This window comes from Vanellus vanellus (assembly GCF_965231255.1).
Source record: "Vanellus vanellus genome assembly, chromosome: 3".
NCBI classification, from domain to species: Eukaryota; Metazoa; Chordata; class Aves; order Charadriiformes; family Charadriidae; genus Vanellus; species Vanellus vanellus.
The window spans coordinates 127,799,592-127,824,753 of record NC_138907.1 but is presented as its reverse complement, the minus strand read 5'-3'; the positions used below and the strand labels follow the sequence as shown (position 1 = coordinate 127,824,753).

The 25,162-nt window shown below is 41.2% G+C and overlaps 1 protein-coding gene across 2 annotated transcripts in view; it reads left to right on the top strand.

The window, feature by feature from the left end:
- Positions 1–24,796, top strand: part of FZD3 (frizzled class receptor 3) — a gene marked incomplete at both ends in the record, with an annotated part of 54,588 nt that extends 29,792 nt beyond the window's left edge. For both annotated transcript variants that reach the window (XM_082480477.1, XM_082480478.1), the window contains 3 exons: positions 21,595–21,743; positions 23,659–23,892; positions 24,583–24,796. In XM_082480477.1, coding sequence (XP_082336603.1) covers positions 21,595–21,743; positions 23,659–23,892; positions 24,583–24,796 — 597 coding nt within the window. The remainder of the gene's footprint in view (positions 1–21,594; positions 21,744–23,658; positions 23,893–24,582) is intronic.
- Positions 24,797–25,162: the final 366 nt, after the last annotated feature.

The window sequence follows — 25,162 nt, the reverse complement described above, 5'->3', positions numbered from 1 at the left end:
TCACTTAAAGGTTTGGCTTAGTCTATATAGCTTGACAATAATCCTTTTATTACCTTTTAACCCTTTTTATTGTTTTCTCTGTTAGATTTTATTAGGGTGTGACTCTTCCCTCCCATCCAATGTGTGAGCATTTTTATGGCAGGAAATATCTGTCAGTGGGTGTGTTCAGTTTCATTTGCTTGATTGAGTCTTCATTGCTGCAGGTCTTAATATGTTAAACTGACTGATGCTTAAAAAGAGAGAAAAAGAGGGACATGCAGTTTTCTCTCAGTTAATTTCAAATACCCACCATATGCCAATCTAAAATTTGGGTAAGAATCTATAAAATTAAAAGGATATTGCTTTCTCAGAACGTTGAACAAAAACGATTTTAAACCTTGAAACTTCCAATGTCTAAGGGCTAAAATCCTGGCTAGTGGAATAACGAAAACATGTAGTAAAATGCTACTCAAATCTCTGGAAAACCGTTGACATAATGGCTCAGCGGGAGTCAAAAGAACAATAATGGTTTCATTCACATCAAATTGGGTTGAAGGACCTGTAGACCCTAGGGAGTATTAGAAGGGTTTTTCTTCTAACCCATCCAATTTTTTTTTTTTCTTAAACTAAACATGCTTCCCAATTAAACTATCCAGACTTAATTGAAGCAGATTTCCAAAGCTGTGGGGAAAAATAATTTTGTCCTTAGATCGTGCTGGTAAAATATATTATTAAATTAGGGGAAAATGTAAAGCTTTCTGGAAAAGTATCACTCACTTGCTAAACAAGACTGTATTTTTTAATAAACTTTAATGTTATTTAGCTTAACTTCAAATATTTGAATATCAGTGTCTGAGATTAGACTATCCTAAATTGTGAGCTGTAGTTGATTCCACGGTGGGCATAGGTTTTATGTGCAAAACTTACACAGGGTTATGGTAGTTGCAGTTTGCTGCCTGCATAGGCACACTTTTTCCAACACCAGCAAATCTGAGGTTAAAAACTCATTAGTCTGTTCAGCCGTTACATCATCTTTGCCATCAGAGAGTGATGCCACAGTAACTCGTTCTGGGAAATTGCTAATGGGGGAGTTCGATTATGCGGCTGCTACAGACAGTGCTTCCCTGCCTCCCTCCTGCCCGCCTGCTTCAAGCAGGAGGTGCCACGGGGTTAATAATTTGCTGCAGATTCTCCCAGCTTCTGTTAAACCAAAGAGGGCCTCGGCAGCTGGTGTTCAAATGAAAAATAGACATTGTGTTTCTTCGACTACCTAAAGGGCTAAATCCTCCCAAAATGGAGAAAGCAACAAGATACCTTTATGCTTTGATCTTGATTTCTGGCTACCTGGATGTTTCCTGGGTTGACCTGGCTATGTCTTATTACGGTTGCTTGTTAGATCTGGGGGCTTCTGTTCCTTTCCTTGTAAAATACAAACTTTTTTTGCCACAAAGACAGGAAAACAATATCCCGGTATTCCCTCTCTTTGAGGAGTAAGTGCTGAGCAAAAAGTAGCTCATGTTCTCTTACCTTGCCCTCAGTGTCCTCGGCACTCCAAGTTTCTGGGAGAGACTTGGAAGGCGGGGAAGGGTGTGTAAAAGCTGGCAGCAGCTCTCTCCCCACGAGCACATCCCCGTCCTGAGTTTTCTGTAGCATCGTGGGCTGCTGCCGATGAGGCAGTGGCTTCAATCTGTTGCCTGGGCAGCAGCTGCAGCTAAAACAGGCAGCAGTCGCCCCTCTCGTAGCATGGCTGTGCGGGCTCTGGTGAGCTCGGAGATGAGCTGTCAAAAGTTGAGTTGAATGAATATTGTTTCCTGGGGTCTCCTTTAGTAAGGAAAAAACCTACTGCATTGAGAGGTGAGGTTTATTTACAGTATATACAGCGTATCTTAATATGATTAAGAAATTTAGTTGCACTTTCCCCACTACAAGGGAAATGCATTGGTTTTGTGGATGTCAACGTAAACAGGCAACTCGGGGAGTTGTGTTTTGTATCAGCCTGGACAAATGCCTTAATTTAGTTAAAAATATCAAGGTTGCTATATTAGAGCATCCTTCTTTCATCATGAATAATTGCAAATTGACTACTGTGTTACCACAAATAACTATTTTTATGGTTTCTGATGCTAGGACTATTCACAGTAATTGCAGGGAGGTAATCTTTCCAGTCAGTATTACTTCTCCGTGAAATACCTGCTCACAACGGCCTAAAGAAGTCTTAACCCATCCACCTGCATTTTCACTGAGGTTGGGATGTTTTTCTTTTTCTGGAGGGGAAAACAGTGCCTTTGTAATCTACTTTCAGCACAGTAATATCCAAACGAGGAACTGAATATTATGTTGATATTCCACTTTTCAGTCATTGCCTTAAGAAGGGAATTCATGCTTGGCCTCAAAAATGGATTAATGCTTTTGTACAAGAGGAGTTCATGCAGTGGAAAATGAAATTAATTTTCACTAGTTATAGAACCTGGTACCCCCATCATAAAGGTAGCATTTTAACTGGGCTGTGCGCATTAGGTGTTCTTCGGGTCAGGCTTATATCTCATATATAATCTTTCTTATGAGAGTATAGTGCAATTTTATGTCAAGGTAAAATGCAGAAATGAAGGGGAAAAAGCAGGGGAAGTGTGACACAATCCAATCATAAAATAATCACATCTAGTCATCTCTTTTGCTATGGTTGAAAATACATCCTTTTCTGCTCCTGTGTGTAACGGTGGTTCTGCCAATGTCGTGTCATCATTCAGAGGGCAGAGCCTTGGAGCAGAGAGCTGGACTTTTGTAGTGTTGGGCTCAAGGAGGGACATTTGGGGAAATAAGATTCTGCATGCTTCTAATGCTGTTCAGTGTGGCTGTCATCATCGTCTCTAATAATTTTACTGTTCTTAACAAGTTCTTGGTACTGGCTTGGCTTTTTACTCTGCAATCCTTACCCAACAGTTAGCTTTCAGAGTTATGTCTCTTTCCTCTCTTACTTTGCAATTTCTACCTCGTGTGTTGATGGAGCATGTGGTGCTATGGGAACTAATTCAGATGAAGTGGTGGACTGGGGTAAGATTTTGGCCAGTCATTTTACAGAAGCACAGAATCGCTCAGGTTGAGGTGACCTCTGGAAATCATCTAGTCCAACCCCGCTCCTCAAGCGGGGTCAGCCCAGGACTGTGTCTAGTTAGGTTTTGAATTCCTGTTGCCGTAAAAGCTAGAAGTTCCTTTCTATTGGACATCCGACCTCAGATATATCTGATGTAAGGTAACAAGTAGGGTAAAAGGGGGAAAAATGTTTGAAGTGTATTTAGCTGCTGTTACGTATTCTTGTCCTCCAGGCACCATGGTGCTCTTTACAAGGAGAGTGTCAGAGTTTTGTTCCTTTTGGAAATCACAAAGGCAGTCAAACTGGGACACAGTGACCTGCCCCAGACTCTGAAAATATGTCTCAAAACTGGGATGAATTTGGCTCCAAAGTGAAATAGATACTCAGCAAAGTCTGTCCAAAGCTGGTTGTAATGTACGTTTCTCTTCTAGAAAAGTGGGAGTTCAAATACAGCTTTTCTAGCCCAGAGGAGAGGAGAGGGCTGCATCAAGCCAGAAACATTCAAAGGTGCAAGAAAGTGGTAACTGTTGTCTTCTCAAGATAAGCAAACGTGTCTGCTTTCTTGGGATGGCAGGGTATGGTGTTAAAAGCTTTTACCTCTTTTTTTATCCCCATAATAGAACTGTGTAAGGTAGTTTAGGCCTGGAGCGGTTTATTGGGCTGAACCACAAAATCGGATTTCCTGCAAAGTAAAGACGGTCCTGAGTTGAGGTTCATTTCTCTTAAATCCAAACATAAATAGACTCTCCACACTTTTCACGAAGGCTTCAGGGTTAGGCTAGGCACTGTGCTAATGGGAGAGACAGCTAATTTAGATATTTAAGAGAAAAAAAAAGGAAAATAAAGAGTTTCAAAGACATTTACTACTCTAGTGGGAGTCCTTGAGAAATGAAACTAAGCAGTATGAATTATCTTTGCTTGTGATCTGATATTTTTAATTTCCCTACTCATGTGGCTTCACCGGATTAAAAGACCTCAGTGCTAACTTGCTAAGAGTGAAGGTGGTGCTCCCCGCTTATCGTTTTGATATTATTTAGAGGAATGGAAGGAGATGTGGATAGCACCTTTGATTTACTGTTGATGGGGAAGACCTGATAGCAGGGTGAGTTTAGAACAAATTGGAAACTCTGGTTTTATATTGAAAACTCTTTCATTTTTAATTAGGAACTTGGTTTCATGCTGAATGCTGAATATCCATGCTGTCGTGCTCAGTCATTGTTGTAATGCACCCCAGGTAGATTCCTAAGCCCAGAGCCAGAAGTAAAAATAGTGATGAGTACATTTAGACATGGAAAGCATTGAAAGGTATAGATCCAGCTATGGAATCTGTTTCAACCGACTTAACCAACATATGGCCCTGTGCCTGAGCGGTGTCTTCTACACTATATCATCTATTTTTTAGGTTTGGGCTTGACCTCATACAAACCGGAATTTTAGAGATAAAATAATGGACATATATTAGAATGGAAACAATGTGAAAATCAAGAACAGCTACTGAGAACAGCATTCATTTATCTAATTTCAGATGTCTCCATCTGAGCCAGGTAGCCTCCGTTTCTGAGTGAAGCAGAGACATGGGCATTGGTATAGTGATTCATGGGACATTCAGATAAATTATACCTAGTCTTAATTTATTATCTGTTTGAAGAAGTCACATTTGCTCTTAGTCTATATTTTTATGCTAGGATTCTTGCTGCAAAATTATGGGGAAATTTTAGGGGGGGAAGGAGTAGGAGAGGTTGTGTTGGTTTCTTGTGGGTTTTTTTTCAATGTCTCCTTCAAAAATCAGAATATGCCTCAGCACCTTTTAAACACACTTTCTAGATCCTGACCAGTCTTGGCTAGAATAGCAGTCATTCCAGAAAGAAAACTTGGTAACGTGGTTTTTTGCTCATTTTTGAAGAAAGGGCATAAATAAGCACCTAGGACCGCAGTACCTGGAAGGACATAGGCTCACCGTTGGGAATCCCACAGACAGATAATTTTGCTTTGCTAAGCATCATATAAACATGCTTCACCTACTAACGGAGCAGACTTTTTCTCCAAGAACAATGAGCACAACACAACTATTTTTGCAAATGTAATTTCAACCAGCTGAGTTCTTGAAGCAGTTAGTATGCTTATCGCTTTAAATCTTTTCTATTTTCCTTCTGATCTTCACTTTAAAAAAATTAAAACTGCTTTGGTATCTTTAAGGACTTAATTATGAGGAGAGATGACGTAAGATGATGTAATACCAAATATCATTTCTATCGGCAACAAAAATAGGCAAACAACCCATCCAATTTTTTTTTCCCTCTCCGCTGTACCTATTTCACTCCAAGCTGAGGCCCCAGTCTTGCTGTGTAATAATGTCAAATGGGTTTTTACTGAAGATGGGAGTTCTCACCCACTCACTTCCCTTCATTGCTGGTGTCGGATGGAGAAGAGAGGATTAATTGTGGTTGCCTAAGATACCAAAAGCGTAAATGGAAAGAATGTTTTGTTAATAGTACCTCTTGTCTGTCAATGGCGGTTATATGTATCTAGTACAGGCACAAAGGAAAACAAAGTACGAGCTTGCTAATATATTTCTGTTAGTATTGAAATTATACCGCATTACAGATTATTTTAATGCATTATTTGACAACTAATATTGGAGAAATTAATATTAGGTTTAGTCTCTGTCACCTGATGATACTTGCGGCTCAAGAATTTGTCGGTTGTCTTGTTTCCCGTTTTCACAAATGTACTTTTTGATCTCATCAGTTGTGGGTTTTTTTTTACTGTAAATTTTCAAGATCATTATAGATGTCTCAAAATTACCACTGTTGCGATAAAAATCTCTTCATTTCAGACTGCTTTGGATCACTAACAACCATAAATCGCTTTGTTTGTTTTGCATCCTTTTTAAAGGTTGCCCACGTAACAAGGGTAGGGGTAACATTTCCAAGTGTGTTTCATTCCCACTTGGCGTGGCTTTGTTCATGCCTGGTGCCCTGAACAAACACTGCAGGAGAGTTACCAACAGCAGAGACTACGCGTAGCCGTCTTGCAGAACCGTTTCAGCACAGGGAAGCTTTCTTATGAACAGGTGCCAACTGAGAAGCGACTGCAGTGGTAAAGCAATGGTAGGCTGAGAGCCAAGGCTACGGGAGTGTTTAGTCATCTGCTCTGCTGTTACTTCACTCTGCTGGATATTACATCTCATAGTGCCTACCTTGAAATAAAACTGGGCAGAAGCAAAAGAAACGCTGAGACAAGCTGCTCTAAGTTCCAGCTCAGGTTTTGCAGCTACGTCTCTTCATTTCTCCCCCATCCCCCTAAAAAGAGAAGAAAAACAAAGAAAAAAACCTTACTGTATAAATTTTATTTGTATTCAATTTTTATAGTACTCCTCTGCCTTCCCCCCCACCCCCCAGTTCTTGATAGACATTTGAATTTACCGTAGAGATTTTAAATTTTGTGATGGCAAAGTTGACTCGCACGCACTTAAGAAATGCTCTGGTAGCAGACTGTCTTTTCCCATGACTGCATTGTGGGTGAAGTGTAACCCCTGTTGACACAGGCTTTATTTTCATGCACAAGTGCTTTAGAACAATTGCACACGCGGACCAAAGAGAAGAAAAGATGGGGCTTGCAAACATCTTGCCGAAAACAGTGGCAAGAAGTAATTGTTGAGCTGTAGAGTCTGCATCTTTGGGGTGCTGATTAAGTTGGGATGGAGTTTCCCCATTTTTATTGGCTGCAATATATGACATTTTCCAGTTTTTTTTACCGTTTTCTCCATTAATCGGTGGTGGTGCCACTATCTTTTTAAATACAAAATGTCTCAGCTGTTTTACCATCTGTGTTACAGTGGGTCTTCAGAAACGTGGGGGAGTGCACTAAGCTGGATACAGAAAAGAGGCTTTGTTAAGAAATGTCTTAGCAGTGTTTGTGTGTGGCACAGGCATAAAGAGAATATATTTAGAGATGTCTATAAATCTAGATTTTTCCTCCCTCCTCCTTTCATTAGTTATTGTTTAGAATTCCTCTTAGAAGAGGTAATGGATTTGCTTAAATCTGCCCTAAGGAATTGCTTCTTGTTGAATGTAATTATTCTGTCCTTAGGAAAAAAAAAAAAAGATGTTGAGATAAAAACATATTTCACAGAATGGTTAGAGTTGCAAGGGACCTTAAAGATCATCTAGTTCCTTTTTTTCCATATTGCTTCCTATTTTCCATGTTGCGGTTTATTCAGAAGAGACTGAGCAAATCTAAATTGTGAGTTAGGATTCTTTCAAAAACAAAACTCATGTCAGCTCAGAACAGCAGCATTAATCACAGCATTACGCTGTTTCCCAGCAGTCATTCAGTTAATTTCTCCTGGGTTAGATACATAGGAAAAAGAATATATTCAAGGAAAAGAATATACTCAAGTTAATTTCTCAGAATTCTCCTTTTCAGCATTAGTAACACCAGTCCTGTCTCCTCCTTGCACATCCAGGACTTGGATAAATCCTACATAGGATGCAATGTATTCTCTTATCTCACCTTGGCATGGATTCAATTTCCAGTCAATTAACATATTGAGTGAAAGCAATCATTTCATTCACATGACTCATTTCTGGCTGTTTTTTTTTAATTGGATTGACTGAGCTCGAGACAAAAGGAAATGTTGATTTCTCAACCATTATCTTCAGGCAGGTTGATTTGTACTTGCACCCAAGTGTGACTCCTCAAGGTCATCTTTTTCTTTTTCTTTCCTTTCTTTTTATTCAGTATTTTGCTGAGGGTGACTTGCCAAAGGAGGTCAGATCTTGCTATTTTTGAGTTCTCAGTTTCATTCCATTCTCTTTTTAATAAGCATGCTTTATATCTAGAACGGCCTTTAATTCTGATTATTAAGGAAGCTCTTTTTCCACCGACTCTTTTAATTGCTATTAAAATGGCAACAAAAACTAAGTTAGGAGGTCTGATTTCTCTGGCTTTGAAGCATCAGTCACTCTTAAATGTCAGAATTGAATGTTGCAGTACATGTGTTAGGAAATCAGTCACCTAAAAAAAAGATTTAGTTTTAATAAATTAAAGGAAATTGCCTATAATTTGCATTTGACAATTCTGAATAGCAATGCATCCGTTAATGATTATGGCTCTTTCACTGGGATTCAGAGTTGCTTTGAGATGTTGGACAGTCGTGTCAAAATAGCTGCAGACCAGCTTGCAAAGAGAAAATCTTTAATGGGGTATTAACTGTAGATCTCTGCCAAAATCTCAGCGAATGCTGAAACTCAATGTTTGTGAGTCCAAATATTCTGCATCCGAGTGAATTTCAGTAAGATGGCATTTGTTGTGCTCTCTGTAGCTTGTTCCTTGACTACTGAATGACTTGTCCTGTCAGCACAGAAACACAAGGCCCAATAAGTTTGGGAGATACTGAACTTTTGTGCATTTATTCCTAGTGATTCCACAGTATTATTGTTATTTTCAACTTCAGTCCTGGAAGGGTACTTATATTTGAATATCTCTGGTCTCAGGACTAAGCAACTCTGACAGTCACACTGCTGACAATAGCTTTTCTTCTGAAAGCTTCAGCTTTTCAGGAAATTGTGATTGCAGCCACCGTATCTATAATGCCGCTGGGCGTAACGTGGGCAATCAGCTCCCGTGATGAGTGTTTGGAGTGGTTTGCTTACTGGTGTAATATAAAGCAGTTCAGAATATGGTCTGTAAATACACAAATATAGAAAGGTGTTTACTCTCTTCGTTAAAACAATTTGTTTCTAGAGCTGAAATCAGTATTATTAAGTAAAGACTATACTTAAAAATAACAGATCTAATGATGAAATATGATGAGATATGTGAACTAAGTTCACCTCTAAGACTGGTCCAGATCTCTCGGACTTGTTCTGTATGTGCCTTGGTCTTAGTAAAGATGCGCTTAGCTTAGATATGGCTGGGCTATATAGCATGAAAATGTAACAAATACGTGCACATTTCAAGTTTGATTTTTCTTTGACGTTATTGGTATGAACAAACAGTGCTCCCCAGCATCATCCTTCTGTTAGTTCTTTTTTCTTAACAGAGAATTATTGTTACAGAAAAGTAAATGCAGTATCTCTTCCCAACGTGCATGAAGGTTTGCCTTCTGCATGAGCTGAGCCCACTCAAGAATCACGTGCATCTTCAAAATTCAATTGAGGGACATAAAAACACTTTTTTAAATAAATAAGAGTGTTTTCAAAAAAAAAAAAAAGACTATATTTGAGTTATCTAAAGAGCTGGGTTATTCACATGTTTTCCATTAACAGTTTATATTCTTAGTAATACAGAGGTATTTTTACTTGTGTTTTGTTTATGTATTTTTTCTTTTTAATGGAGTTTCTCAAGTCATTATGTATAATCTTTAATGCTGAATTATTTTAAAATATGCATTATGCTCAAAAAAGACCAGTGCCTATTTCTCATTTTCACCATGACAGAGTCAAAGTATAGAACATAAAGCTGATAAGCAGTATCATAAACTGATGAGTATCAAAACTGATAAGCAATATCAGAACTGATGAGCTGTGTCATCTTCCAGGATGTGGAACATTCACAGGTCAGAGTTGTAATGATTTGACCAGACTATGTTACTCCTCCTGTTAGAAGTTTGCGACTTGTCTTTCTAAAAATGCACTATCGTATAGGTTTAAGAACTCAACTTTAATATATAAAAATACTTTCACCTCTAGTCCTGAAGCAGTTCTTTCAGAGAGAACGAAGAGTTTTAAGTAGCAATAGGGCATTAATAACTCTTGTTATTATATTTGAGTATATTATACTCTTGTATTTATTTGAGAACAGCTGAGGGTGGAAGGGACCTGTGGAGATTGTCTCGTCAAGCCCCTGCTCAAAGTGGGGTCACCTAGAGCAGATGGCTCGCAGCCGTGTCCAGCTGAATATTTAATATCTCTGTGGACAGAGACTCCACAACCTCTCTTGACAACCCGTTCCACTCTTCAGTCGCCCTTACGGTATTACAGCATTATGTCGTAAGATTTTCTCAATTGCTGTAAGAACCCTGGCACCAAATTTACAAATAATGTAAATGATCATTAATTCCATTCATACTATAACTTGAAAAAGGCGACCTTCAGACTAATGAGCATAGTATTTCTGTCTGTGGAGAATAAGAAATATTTTATAAATACCATGTTTGCTAAAATACCTATTTGTTTCTTCTCCCCTAAGTTCTATACTTTTGCTTTAAGCTATGGTTTGGCTATTATTTGCATCTTTACAAAATTACACTGATCTGTTTCCTATGACTTCATCTCCAGCGATTTCACAGTGTGGTAATTACTCATTCTGAACCATTATTGGAACAAATATAATCTTGCGTGCAACTAGTTTTTTCTGTATGGCATTATGAGACTGACTGCATTGTGTTGGATCAAAAAAGACTGTAAGAAGAAAACGGAAATAAATGAAAAGTAATGAAAGGGTGCCAGGAATAAGGTTCTGTTAGAGCTTGTCTTTGGAGGAGGAGGAGGGTGTAAGAGCGCGCGTAGCCTCGCGCAAGAAGGGTAAGAAGGGATGCAGTTGTGGTTTTAGAAATCCATAGAGACATTAAAAAAGAACTGTTAAAGTCAAATGGCAGTGCTGGCAGAATGATAACGTGGCCATCAATAAATGTCAGCTGGAAATTAGAGAATTATGCAGTGAATTGAGGGGGGGAGCTCATGATTTCAGGATAAAGCCGGTAACTGAATAGGCTTGTGTGCCATCGCTGGCTGCAGCAGTGGAAGACTTGACTCGGCCATGGATGTTTCTTTTGTTCTGTGTTCTTAATGCCGAGTGTCTTCATTCAAACAGTGGGAGTTTATTAATGGGGGTATATTCCAAGCCTGGGTCGTAGTAAGCTTGCTAAATTTTGTCTTGGGAGAATTTAATGGATTCGAGAAAGAATATCTACTGCCAAAATAGATATTAAGGCTGCAAAGATTTTAGTCCAAGTATATTTTTAGCAGCAGGGTTTACAGGAATCAGATTTTCTGATTCATTAGCAGGGTTTTTTCCCTGACATACTGTTTAACTCCTGATGAAGTGCTGATATCTGAAGAAAAAAAAATGCTGTTTTTTTCTGAATGGCAATAGGGAGCTTCTGGCTCCCTGGCCGTGGGACAAATCTGCCAAATGCAACCTACTGCAGCGAGCCCTCAGTATCCTTCATTTGACAGATTTCCCAGTAATTCAGGTAGGCATCTCTTTAATCTTGTCTTAATCTTTGTGAAAGGTGTATCAAGCCGTGTGTTGTGGGTGCCAGTAAAGAAGCATTTTGCTGATAAAACTTTGTTTCAGCTGTAAGTTTATTGACCCATTTTAGCCCACGCCAACTGCAATCCCTGTGTGCACAAAGACAGAATACTACAGTAACGCCATCTGGTTCCGTAACGGGGGTAAGGACAACTGCGTGACTTTTTTTTGGTGAGCATTGGGATTTAAGTAAGAGAAATCATAGTAGATGGGGTTTGTTTCATCCTTTGTGTTAGGCACCTTTGGGTGAGTCGTGCTTTGACTTGAAGTGAGACTTTGTCATTTTAATCCGTGCGTTAGTCACAGGTCTAAGGGAAAAAAGAATTTATGGGTCCTTGGACCTGTTATGTGAGACAGCTACATCTCATCCAATGCGGTTAGTCTGGAGAGGGGCTGAAATGGTCCAAAGTGAGGAATATGTCCAGGAATTGCAATGTGATTCTTTTATTCCAACAGCAAGAGGAGAGTTAAGCTGTGCTGGGGAAAACAACTCTGGGGCATGTGGGGAGTCATTTGCTTTTTTCTCTCTGCAGAGGACACCCCACTTCAGCTTGTACACGTCCGCAGGAAAAGGAAGGAGAGGTGAAGTGTCTCATGGGTAGTACGCTCAAGTAGACTTGCTTTTCCCATGCTTAATGCCCAGCGTTAGGACTAAGAGACTTGCAGTACCAGTTCCTCATAATGGTAAAACAGGAGGCAGGTGCTTGGGCAATCTCTCTAATTACAAACCGTGGCTAGCACTTAAAAAATTAGTTGCTGTGATTGAATGCTGTCTTCCATTCCAAGATAAAGCCACAAGCTACCAGACATCCCGATAGCTTAATTGAGATCCAACTTTCCCGTGATAGAGAGGATGTTCTCCCAGAAGTAGTTTCCTGAAGCTGCAGAATCAACCTGCCCCAAGATTGTGCGAGACACCTGTCAGATGATCACTGGAGCTCTGCTCCTCTGCATTCCCATCCCACGAACGCAAGAGCAGTTCCCATCACACTTCCTGATGGTTGCTGGTTACTGACACTGTGACTGACTGTGGGGCCTGAAGGGCAAAAGCGTTGGAGGCGAGTTATTAGATTCTAGCCATGAGTCAGGACCTTTTTAGTTGTCCTCTGGGATCCCTTTTCAAGAAGGAGATGGATGAGGAAAACCCTACAGCATTACCTTGTGAGAGGCCACTCTCTGCTGTCTTATTCTTTATTCAAGCTGTTTTTCCAGTCGATGATTAGACTCCGGTGTGTTCCCCTGGCACAGTGCAGACAGGGACAGCTTCTGGTGAAAACTGGTGCTGTTCTTCTAGGGACCAAGTGATTTCTTTCCCAAATATTTATTTCCCATGTATTTATTTCCCATAACCTGCCAGAGAAACTCAAGAGAAATTCTTCTAAAATACAAGGCATTGCATTTTTAATGTTCTGTAGAGGCGGTTATCATGAGGATGTATTTTTTGGGCACTTACACAGGTTAAATTCTTGGGAAAAAAAAAAAAAAAGTGTTGTAGACGAGTTCAGCATGGTGAGATGGATCTGCAGTGCTGGGCTAACACTTCTGTGGTGAATAAGGTTCCTCCAGAATAGCGTGCATCCTATTAAGATGTTAATTTTATAAGCTCTTATTACAGTGTCTTATTTATTTTAGCTCGGGTTCGGTTTCGAAGCTATCTGTTACTGGCCCAAGTCTTCCACAGGCTGATCACTTTGCTATAATTTCCACTCTGGGTATATAGCAACTCGGTCATTATTAAGTAAGTCTGAAGAATAGTTAGTAATGCTTTTTCATAATTGTTCTAACAATTTAATTGTTTTAATGTGAGCCAATGGGCAAAGTTAATGCGTGGTGTTTTCGTGCTCCTGCGGCTGAGGAGAGTGCAACTGAGAGCAAGGAACAAAGCGCATCCGTGTTCTCACGTGATAGCGCAGAGCTGCGCCTTCAGAAATCCCCTGCTCTGAATGATCGTATTTATTCTTGGAATTTATTGCTTGGCATCGTCGGGATATCTCGTGAGCCATGTGGCTTTTGGTATGTAGAGCCAGAAGAGTTTCCTTTTGTTTCTTTTGGATGCAGGGAAATCTCCTGATCCTGTTGAGACTGTTTCACACAGACTTGAGCCAGTCTGAAGTTCCTCAAGTATGTATTGCCTTTGTCGTTACCTCTTAAATGAGGGCTAAATCAGATTAGCTATTACCTTTTTTTCAGGTGCTTTGAGTCTCTCAGTTTGGCTTGTGCAGCCTGCTAGCCTGAATGATGGCATGGATGTGCTTGTTGGATAAGAGTAAAACGAGCAAGCTGCAAGATTTTAAAAACCCAGAAAAATAATTTTATTTTACAGTGACAAATGCTACTACATTCTACTGGGAAATGAGCAGTGTGAGTGTGATATTCTAAGTCTCAACGACAGCGATGGAAGTGGTTCTGAAAGTGAGACTGTTGGATCAGATTCCCTTTGGTCTTTCCCCCACTTCTCCCATTTTCAACAAAAGGATGGGTTAATTTGAATTTCATTGCTTTTTATCCTTAGGGAAATATCAAATGATCCAACGTTATTGTGGAACCGTGCCCCAAAGGAGAGGGACAGGTGTTGTGTTTGTGCTTTCACTTCACATATGCAGCGAGCTCATTAATTTGTGTTTTCATACATTTTAGTGGGAAGAGGCCACTGGTCTCTGTCACTAAAAAGCAACCGTGATTGATCGTTCAGGGGCAGAAGGGGAAAATATTCAGAAATTAGTTATATAAGCACCTTAAATTAACAGTGTGCCTACAAAGAAGCGTTGTTTTTCCCTGGAGGAACGCTGAAATTGATGTTTTAACCTCCTTTCGAACACCTGCCGCTGTGTGTTTCAGTAGGGAAACAATACATTCAAACTACTGTCTTTTCGGCTTCAGGAAGGAAAGTACATTTCTGTTTGATCTGTACCACCCCAGCTGCTACGCCAACCCAGCAGATGGGAAGAAAAAAATGGGTTACAGAAATCTTGCTATCGCATATGCAATCTTTGTATCTGACAGAACTTGTTTGTTGGTCTTCACTAGGTGAAACATGGGTGCCCATGCTGCTTGCGAGACGTGTCTGAACAGAATAGAGTGGAGCGTAGAGCACACAACCCAAACCCCTACGTCTACATCTCCTTGCCTATTTTTTTTCTCGTTAGCTGGATGCCTGGATGCCTCTGAAGGTCCAGAGCTGCCCAGCAAGAGAAATTCAGTTCAGGGCCTTAGATCCGTGTAATCTAGCGTTCACACAAGTGCCTGCATGAAGCCTGTCAGGGCTTTCCAATCACATCTTCATCTGTGGCTGCCTTTGCAGCAGGTCCAATTCGACGTGCAGCGAACAGGCTCCCGCTCAAGAACCATCCTAAACTGCTTCGTGACGCCTTTGCTGAGTTGCTGAGTTCTCATGTTGCTAGAGTGCACGAGTCCCTCTTGCATCTGCAGGAAAGTGATCAGCTATGAAGAGAAATGGAGGATCACCACCAGTATTATCTTTCCTGTAGGAGAGGTTCTCATCTTGAAGGACATCGCCACTGGCTGCCTTCTGGTCTCTGTTTCCTTGACACTGGCTGCCCTCACGGACAGGCGGCTCCCGATGTTCAGAGCAGCCCAGCACTCTTTTAAGACAGGCTTTTATCTAGAAGAAAAGCTATTATCACAGTTTTTTAAGGCCCAGGGGAGATCTGCAGTGTCTCTAGATTCGAGCCGGTGGCTTGCCAATATCTAAGAGGTCTTTTGAAAGCCTTTGATACATGATAAAAAGGGAGCGCAGAGGTTAACAGACATAAAGAAGTGTCTGGCAACGGTGCCAAGTGGGAAACAGAAGAAATGACCGAATTAAATTACTTAGTAGATGTTCACAGTTATTGTTTCAGCTGATAACGTGAGTGTTGCAGGCCTAAACTGTGGTATTAGTTTTAAGAGGTTCTTTTTCCTCGTTGGCTGCGTCTGCAGTGGAACTCAATCTAATAACAAAGGGGTCACTTTTCTGCTGGGATTCATGCTCCTCCATCTGTGCCAAAAAAGTACTAATATTTGAGAGCTGTTATTTTATAGCTGGAACAGCGTTCGCCCTCTATTTTTAGATGCACGTTGGGACTTTTTATTAGCATTTCATAACTTGGATTACTCGCAGAACAAAACCGAAAGTTGAAGTTAATGCTTATACAGAACTAATTTCAGGGGAAATTACTGTAATGCGTAATCTGCGGTTAAGTCCTACAACAGACAAGTAAGGTGGGCTGGATGCTGCTGCGGTGGCAGAGGGTATTTTGTGATCAAGTCCCCCTTTAGGTCCCTACTTTGAAAGCTGAATATCTAAAAGGCCTTCGGTGTTCAAACCACTGGGGAAGGACATGAGGGTGTCCCACATCTCTAGATGAAGGGTGGAGGGACGTAGGGCGTTACTGTATGAAAATTATTGCAGTACCTCAATAACCTGTCGTAACCCAAAATGCAACAAAGAATGCCTTCAACATACCTTGCTAAAATACTCTCGAATCTTTAATTGTAGCTGCAGAAGCTTCATACCATGCACTTAAAATCAAAGCACAAACAATAATAGGCTCTTTTTTCCCTTGTGCCACCGAGAATGTGCTTTTTATGATATTTAACAGTCCGTCTACTAAGTAAACTGCAACATCATAATGATTAGCAGTGCTTTGCTTGCGTTGTAATTCTGTAAAAGAAAAGGAGACGCTGCATAGAGAGTTCACATTAGGGATTTTTACTCCTTGTTATTACAGTGTTTGTTATGTGTAGTTACACGGAGCTCAGCATAAGATAGCCGCTGTGAAGGGGTTTGTAGAAAAACAAGAGATGAAAATACGTTTTAAATTCTTAATAACCGCATTTCAGTTTCTTTTCCTCCTTTCAGTTATGTCAATAGTTCAGCATTTGGGGATGTTTCTTAAATAAACTTTGATATTTGTAGCAAACAGTATCAATGATGTAAGTTTACATGTTTTGTTGTTGTTCTCGTAAAAGGACTGCAGCATTTTCATTCACAGCTTCTTACTGGAGAGAGATTTTATCTGAGAATACAATTTTAAAAGGAAAACTTGTTTTCCTGCTCTTGCCATCTCTCCATTTCTAAATTGTATATTCTACCACACTTCAATTTTAGTAGGTTTAAATTTGCAACCGTTTTTCACTCCGAGTTGAAATATTTCTGTAAGAAAGAACAGTAAATACATACTGTTTCTTTAGATGCTTCCCTACATCCTCACTTTTAGGGAAGTATATAGACCCAATTAGTGCTTAAAGAAGTTTGCATTTGTTTAAGCTCTTAAGTATTTGTTTATATTCTGAATTTTTAAAAACACAGATCAAAAGTGCATCAAGTGACCTTTTTACATAAGCGTGGATGGCATGAGAGACCCGAGAGGCTCATTCGTCGATTAATAGGTCTGCCCATTTTTCTTCATTTCCGTTGGTCTGCCCATTTTTCTTCATTTCCGTTATACCCAGAACTTGGGTGACTTCTCTCTTGCCTCAAATTCGCAAAAGGCTTTCCGCAAAGAATCAAACAAAACTGAGCTATTGGGCTGGAGAAGAGGAGAAAATTATAATCTCTGCAGGCAGGGGAGGATAGTTGTCTACAGCACCTAGGGCTGTGTTATGTATTCCCTGCATCGTCATCTCTCTCCAAGAGATAAATAGAAATTGTGGATCTTGTCCGGTTTTCATTGTTGTCTTCACAGGTGGTTATACATGTAGAAGTTGTATGATTTTACGGAAGTCTGGAATTTGGTGAAGTGTTACGTCTCCTCTTCTACTCATCCAACTGAAACAAGTTGTAAAAATTAAGATGCTGATTGTTGTAGAAGCGCAGACAGCATCACAGCAGCAGCTTTTTGTCTGAGCACTTATGGAGGTTTCATGTGTTGGAGTTGGATACTTCTGGAAGAGTTTGGGTCCTGCACAATGAACTCATCGAGAAAAGGAAGAGCGAGTGGTTTTGCAGTGCTGGAATTGTTGGCATTGATGCTTCAGCCGATCCATACTTCCCTCAGTAGTCCCAGTTACCTGGATTTTCTCAGCAGGAGGCATAAATAGCAACAGGCAAGCTGAGCTTTGGAAGCTGAGGGTATATAAAAACGGTTTTAAAACAGCAGAAGTGCTACTGAAACAGTTACAACACTATACTCGCTGTCAGTGAGGATATACTATAAATAAGGACCCTTATTTCTAGAACTATCAGTGCTGCGGTTGTGTAGCAAAGCAGATCGCATTAGCAGATGCTTTTGGAAAATGTTTTGCATTTGAGTAAAGTGGCGCGTGAAGTTCAGATATTCCAGGTCAAATTATAATTTCATGTATTGTGACTATCTCTAACGACACTAAAGCCTGCAATATTTTGCTGTTGTAAGTTGTATTTTTTCACTCTTCCTAAATAGCCGGGCAGTATAGCAGAAGTGAAAAGCTCCTGGATATAAGTTTTGAGGGTGAACACGAGTGAGCTTTTGCGTGTTTTTCCTGCTTTTTAAAACTCTGCAACCTGTTCTCTGTCGTGATGAAAGAAAATGGCAGTGTTTCAGGCTTGGAGTTACATGAGTGCCGTGCTTCTGAGAAATAGACTAGGAGGCTTTGGGTTTAAACACCTGCTATTTTCAGATTTATAAGCCTGGAAAAGTAATTTCAAGCTGTATTTTTCCTATGTTAATTCTTATAAATGTCTCATAATCCGCAGATACGTGTTGTTTAAAATAGGTGCAGTCACTTTAGTATTAATGATCAGTGAGTCTAATATGTGTTACTACTTGAATTGCTTGCTTTGTGCAAAGAGGCTTATTTTCAAGAAATGTGTGTAATGATGTTTAATAACTGGCTTTGCCAAAGAGTGGGATGTTCTTCCTTTCACCTGAAAGTATTTGTTGTGTATATTTATTTTAATTTTTGCTTGGAATTATTTAGAGCACCCAGCATGAATATGTTGAGCCAGAAGTTTTGATATCAAGTGATTTACTATAGTATCTTCATGGCAGTAATATAATTTACTTAGTGCAATAGGGATTTGTAATATATTCAGTATGGGCAATAGTACACATCACAGCACCTGATTTCTGTTGGCTCTCACATAAAGCAGTATGACTCAGGCAATAAATAGAGATGTCCTGTAGTACAGAGAGCAACCGAGAGCTTTAGTGCTGGAACTGTTGTTTTATTTGTAATGCAAGAATCAAAATTAGACTCCCTTCAGGCCGGTAGTTACGCCAGGGGAGACTTGGCTCAGCGGACAAGCCTTATATGTAAATATAAAAATTTACCTGAATATTACCTTCATTAAGAAACAATTAATTTCACCATTTATTCCCCTTAGTGCTGCATTTGCGCATTACGAAATGAGATAATAAGGTTAATTTTTGAGAGCTTAATTTTGTTGGATAATTTTTTATTGGGTAATTGTTAATGTGTTTTTTCTTTCATGAGTGGAATCTCACACGTCGACTACAAAACCACCTAGAAAACCTTCAGACTCACTTTGCATAGTTGAAAGCATAGGAAGGTCCATAGTGTTGCCAAAGACCTTCACCATCAGTGTTTTTCCTGGGGCAGAGATCGATGGAAAGCGCGCTAAGCAGCACTGAGGAAAGGATTGATGTGGGGGAGCCTTGATCCCACTTCATACGAAGATGAACTCTAAGAAACATCTTATAATAATGCTCATTATGTTTCTACATGTAATTGAAAGATGGGCATCTAGTTAGTGAACGCAAAAATCAGTGGTCCAGAATTCTGGTCATGTTCTAGTCTGCCACAGCTGTGCTGGGTAATTTTGTGCAAGACACTTAAATTCTCATTTTCCATTTACAACGGTGAAATTATTCAAAAATGTGTAATAATACAAAGTATTAAAACAATGATTGCTGTATTTTCACTGGTCCATATAGGAGCTATGCTGCCCATCAGCAGTTGGAAAGTCGTGGGGCATGAGTCTGCTTCTGGCAAATCATCTTCACGCAGCGACTACCTTGAATGCAGGTTTTCAGTTTCGGGAAAAAATGGTTCTTGATGTTGTTTTAGGAGATCATATACAAGTTTCTACATTAATACAGCCTCGCAGGATCAGAGGGAAGCTCTGACTGTCACTGTCAACATCTTTTGCAAACTGATAACCTTAAAATGTAAGGCTCACCCTTAAAAGGTGCTCGTCCCCACCATTCCTCTTTGAAAGCTATTTTAAAATCTTGCTCCTCATGGCTGATGCAGCCATGTTTTTTTTCCTGTTGCTTAGCTTAAATACTCCTAGGTGGGGGTTTTTGCCATTTGAGTCTTTAGATATTTCATGTTATGTAGCAATTATTTTTCTCTCACCTTTGAGTCTTTATAGGCCAGGCGAGGTTATTGCAAGATAGGCCGGCTGTTCCCTGCCGTCCCCCAGCCCTCCTCTGTACCCCTCTGCTTTCCCGGAAGGTGAACTCAAACTGCATTCCCAGAACTGTGCCAAGTATTTCAGTCTCACTCTCGCTGTACAGAGCAAACAGCTTGTTTGGTATTTTCTTCTGTTTTAAACAGGCCGGTAGATAGCCAGATTGCTTGCTTAATTATAACGGTTTTTATCAGCTGCGCCACCATCGGTCTCAAAGCTGTTGCTGCAGGTACTCCTTGTTGGAAAGAGACCTCATTTCATGATCCTCTCCCATGATTAAACAGCCCCAAACCTTTCTGCCATATACTAATCCTTGAGCCATCTGTGGATCTGTGTTATCCTGTTGCGTGCCTGCTTTCTTTCTGTTGGGATCAGGAGAATTTAACAAAAGATCAATCGACTTTCCACTTGTTTAAACATCTTTTCCTGCCTTAGCGTTACACATCCTAAAGCCATTCTAGTGGGAACCTCATACCGTCATGTGTCACGATATGAGACGGTCACTGACATCTTCCCCTCACCTGTCAAGTTCCTTTTCTGCCTCAGGTTTGCTGCTTTTAGCCGTGCTCCTCTCAGGCAGAAGACCCTTCTGCTCTGGATCCGCTCTGGCTAAAGGCCTGTCAGGCCTCACCAAGGAGTCCTCAGCCGCGAGAACTCCTTCCCTCCCTTCTGCTCTGCCTTCTGCTCTTGCCATCATGTCTCCCGTCCTTTCACATCATCTGCTTGTCATTTGCGTTCTCTCTTGGTCCCCGACTGCCTTCATTTTCCTTCTCCTGCTTACAGGTCTACCTGTTCTTCTCCTTTATTGTGCCATCCCCGTTCAGAGTCCTCATCCCCTGTTATAATAAAATTTTTCAAGGTGTTTTGCAGACCCATTCCTTCAGACTCAGCCTGGCTGGCGGCAGTTCCGTCGTCTTCCCTGGTTGTCGGCTGCAGTGAGTCTTTTGACTGATCCCTCACTTAGGCTTTCTGACCAACTCTCCTCAGCTGTGATGAGAAGCAGGGAACCTCTGCCTACACCCCAACTCATTTAACGGCCAGTGGATGTTTGAGATATAAAGTACCTTCCATGGTCGTAGTGTAAGTGATAGTGTCACACAAATGCTTATGGAGGACTTAATTACACCAGAATACGTTAGTTCCTCTCCTCTACAGCCTTGTGGTAAGAAGACAGTGGTATCTTTCAGGCTTGCACTTGAAGTTCTCTGTCCTTGAAGGTTCAGGTTTGAGTTGGGTTATCGATTCAAGAGAGTTCCCGGATGCCTATTTCTTTGAAAACTGCCTTACAGACCCTCCTGGGACTAATATCTTTGCATCTTCTCTGCTCCTTTTCCAAACAAACCCTTTTCATATCAAAATGTTTGCAGAAATAGACATGGTGAGCTTTTCCAAATTCAGTTGATCCCACTGAATAACTGGGGAGAGGTAGGAGTTTTGGGTCAGGGAGAATCAGGCGGTCGTACCTTGCCAATGCCTTGAGTTCTTGAGGGAGGGAAACCACAGGAATGACCCTCCACCGAATGGTAATGAACAAAGCATTGAACATCCCATGAAGCATTTCATTGGGCTTCTTCCCAACAGCAAATGTAGCACCTGGTTTTATATAGGTAAATTCCATCAAAGAAACGAGTCTCTGTAATTTGTAGACTAGAAAATATTTCACAATTATTCAGGGCACAGACAAAAGACCAGAAATACAAATAAAGGCCAGGACCTCGCAGCAGTTGAATCTTTTGTTTTACTCAACAGTGGGCTGCACAACACACTCGGCCGTGTTCTCTAGACCCACAAAGCAAAGGAACCCTGTTGATGTTTACTTTGGCTCAAGGCAGAGACAGCTATTTTAAAGGAGTTAATAAATGGAGTAATGAACTATGGTTTGTATAATCTTTCCTTTTCTCTCTCTTAGGTCACTCAGATGAGTCGTCCAGATTTGATTCTCTTTCTGATGAAATATCTCATGGCTTTGGTTGTTGGGATACCCTCAGTCTTCTGGGTTGGAAGCAAAAAGACCTGTTTTGAGTGGGCTAGCTTCTTCCACGGACGCAGGAAAAAAGAGTGAGTATCGGTGTCTCATAGATATACTGGTTGAGCACTGGCAAATCATCTCCTCTTCCCTTCTAGTCCTGGAAGAATACTTGGTTAGTTTTTTGTGGGCAGGAACAGATAGGGGCAGCGTTCTTAGAAATTTCTCACTATCCAAAATGGAGCAAGGAAGAACAAGACGAGTTACAGCTAAAAAAACCCTGAAGAATTGCTTATTTTTCCATAATCATTCTTTGGTCCCGGAATCAAATCTACATTGCTCCATCTGTTTTCAATGTATTCTTTTAACAAGAATTAGGTTTCTGTTGAATATTACAACTTCTCTGCCATTTACTGAGAGGTGGACTTGGAAGTTTGTATTTATAAACGTGCTTATCAAGTCAACTGAACCAGACCTTTAAATTGAAATTAAATGTAAGTTCTTTTCACCATGATTGCAGTTAAAGCCCTTTGTCTCTGCTTTTAATCTTCCCTTACGCATTAGTGCCGAAGCCCAGTTTGATAAAGTGACAGTAAGAATGTCTTACAGGTTCTGTGAGATGGAAATTAATTTAGAGTAAGGTATGGCATAAATTTAGAGACAATCTATATGGTTATGTAACAGCTGTGGAGAGCTATTTTCATAATCGGAAATATCATCTTGTAAGTAGATGTTTCAAAATAGATGCACGAATATAGCAAGCCGTCAGGCGACTGCTCCGTGCCTTTCACTTGTCCATCCTTAACAGAACCGGCCTTCTGCTGAGGTTAAAGTCAAATTACCTTCTGTGGAGGTGGAGTAAATTTTTCTTTATTCGAAAGATAACCTACTAAGATATGCGCGGGGTTAACAACAACTCCATATGATTTTAATACAAGTGCATACATTTAGATCGGATTTATGTAGAGGTGACGTACTAGTTTGGTGGGTAGAGGACAGGAATAGAGTTGATGAAGGCAGCGGGAGCTGTTTTACAGGACTGTCTTATCTCGGAGGTGCTGTCTCGGGCAGAGCTGGGTGGCTCCTGGCAGTGCCGTCCTCTCTCCCGGTGCAGGCAGGCAGCAGAGCGGCTCCCACGCACAGCAGCGCCTGGCTGGAGCCAGATTCCTTCGCCGGCCCCATTCATTGAGCAGTAAAGGGCAGAGCCGATACAAACCTCCCTCCTTAGGTAGCCTGCAATCTTCCGTGAGCACAAAAATTAAGAGGAGGAGCTAGCCAGGCGGAGGAAACGGAATGTGAAAGAATAATATAGAGACTGGGAGGGGAGGAAAAGGCCTCCCCACAAAAAAGAGATTAAAAAAAAAAAAAAAAAAAAAAAAGAGAAGAGGACTGTAGAGGATGTGATAGCACCTCCTTTCATCATGCTATGGTAGAGCAGCCAAGCGTGTGCCCCTCTGCCAGCCCTTCCCAGCAAGGGATTTCGGCAAACAGAGAAGCTGTGGGGCTGTTACCACTGCTCTGAGCGCTACGGGCCAGTTGCTTGTGCATTACTAGATATGTTGTATTTCATCTGATGTTCTCCTCCTACTGCTGGTTTTACTCCACGTTTTAAGTGCTCGTTTGAGTGAGGAAGCAGCTTCCCGTGTTCCCTGAGAGGCAGTTCCCTGGGTAATCTGAGCTTGCTGAGCCACAGCGCTGTCCCAAGGATTTTCTTCTAGCAATATCTGTAAACTAAGGCCATAAGCAAATACACTGCCATCATTCCGCATGCCTGGGCTAGAGGATCAGATACAGCGAGCAGGAAGGATTCAAGAATATGAACTTATCCAAATGTAGAGGTTCTTCAAATTTAGGCAAACAGGGAGATTAGAATGTAAATAAAAGGTCTCATTTGCCCAGCTGTAATATTTGTCTGTTCGGTTTGTAAATAGTTACAGGGCTGTTACTGCGATCACTTTTATACTGCAGTCACCAACGTTAACTGTGCCAATTGCATGTCTTGTTCAGGGTTGTAAATGAGAGTCGTCAAGTGCTGCAAGAGCCAGACTTTGCTCAGTCTCTTCTGAGGGATCCCAACACCCCCATCATCCGAAAGTCGAGAGGCACTTCCACCCAGGGCACCTCCACCCACGCCTCCTCTACCCAGCTGGCGATGCTGGACGACCAAAGGAGCAAAGCGGGCAGCGTCCACAGCAAAGTGAGCAGCTACCACGGCAGCCTGCACCGATCGCGTGACGGCCGGTATGTTTCTTCTCTTTAAAATCTTGTAGAAAAATTGGACAAGCCTCTGCTAGGCGGACGCTTGGCCACCCCGTTGCTAGGACTGGCAGTTGGGCTAATATTTGCTTTCTCTGATTGCATCTCCTCTCCCTGTTAGCGTCTGGATTGGAAAGGGAAAAAATACCGTGATATTTTTCACAGCCTATGCTTGTCTTCCTGAGTGACATGGCGTGAATGTGTTCAGCGCTGGTTTTCCTGCAAAGGCAGCAATCTGCGTTACATCATCCAAGCGCGTGGGGAAACAGATCTCTCCCAGAGTCAGTCTAGTATTTTTGCGGCTGCTTTTGTCTGTGTGTAAATTGATTTTGTTTCTGTAAACAGTCCTAGCCCTGCCGAAGGGAACAACAATAAAAGTTACCCACTTGAAGGTGTAGTTAAGGCTTATAACATAATTTATCATCAAGTATTTTACTCCCCTGATTATCAATGCTATACGTAGCGCTGTAGTAAGACCTGAGCTGCATAAGGAGTTGAAACGATTTGCCTGGGGGCTGTGTGAGCGCAGTGACTGAGCTCAACAGAGAAGGACTTTCTTCACAAAAGCAGAGGGTTGGTCTGCGTGTGCGTGTGCATGCACCGAGATTTATTTACATTCTTTCATGACTGCGGCAGTAACAATAGTAATAATTGTCCTCTATTTTTATAAATTAGGTACACTCCCTGCAGCTACAGAGGCATAGAAGAAAGACTACCTCACGGCAGCATGTCACGACTGACTGATCATTCCAGGCATAGCAGTTCTCATCGGCTTAATGAACAGTCTCGTCACAGCAGCATCAGGGATCTCAGCAGCAACCCAATGACACACATCACGCACGGGACCAGCATGAACCGCGTTATCGAAGAGGATGGCACCAGCGCTTGAGCCGCTTTTGTCGGAACGGAGTAGTTGATGTGGTTGCACGGCTCGCGGTCCCTTCCTCAGCGATGTGATAATGCTCAGTATTATCATGCCTCTCATCGGGTGCTGATTTTGTGCATCAGGAAGCCAAAACTGGCTTCTTCGCGTTGAAGCCAGCGGTCTTGTACTTGCATCAGAGCTAGAGTGTTCAGCAATCTTGAATTATTGAGTAAAAAGCTGGTTGCCTCATTTGAACCTATCTGTAGGTAATTATTTATTCGATACCTGTTACTCATCAGACACCGTTGCTGAATTTCTTATTCTTTGTTGAAAAACATCTCCCCCCAACCCCGATGGCTCTGCATGTCGGTAGGTGTTACCCTTGAAAAC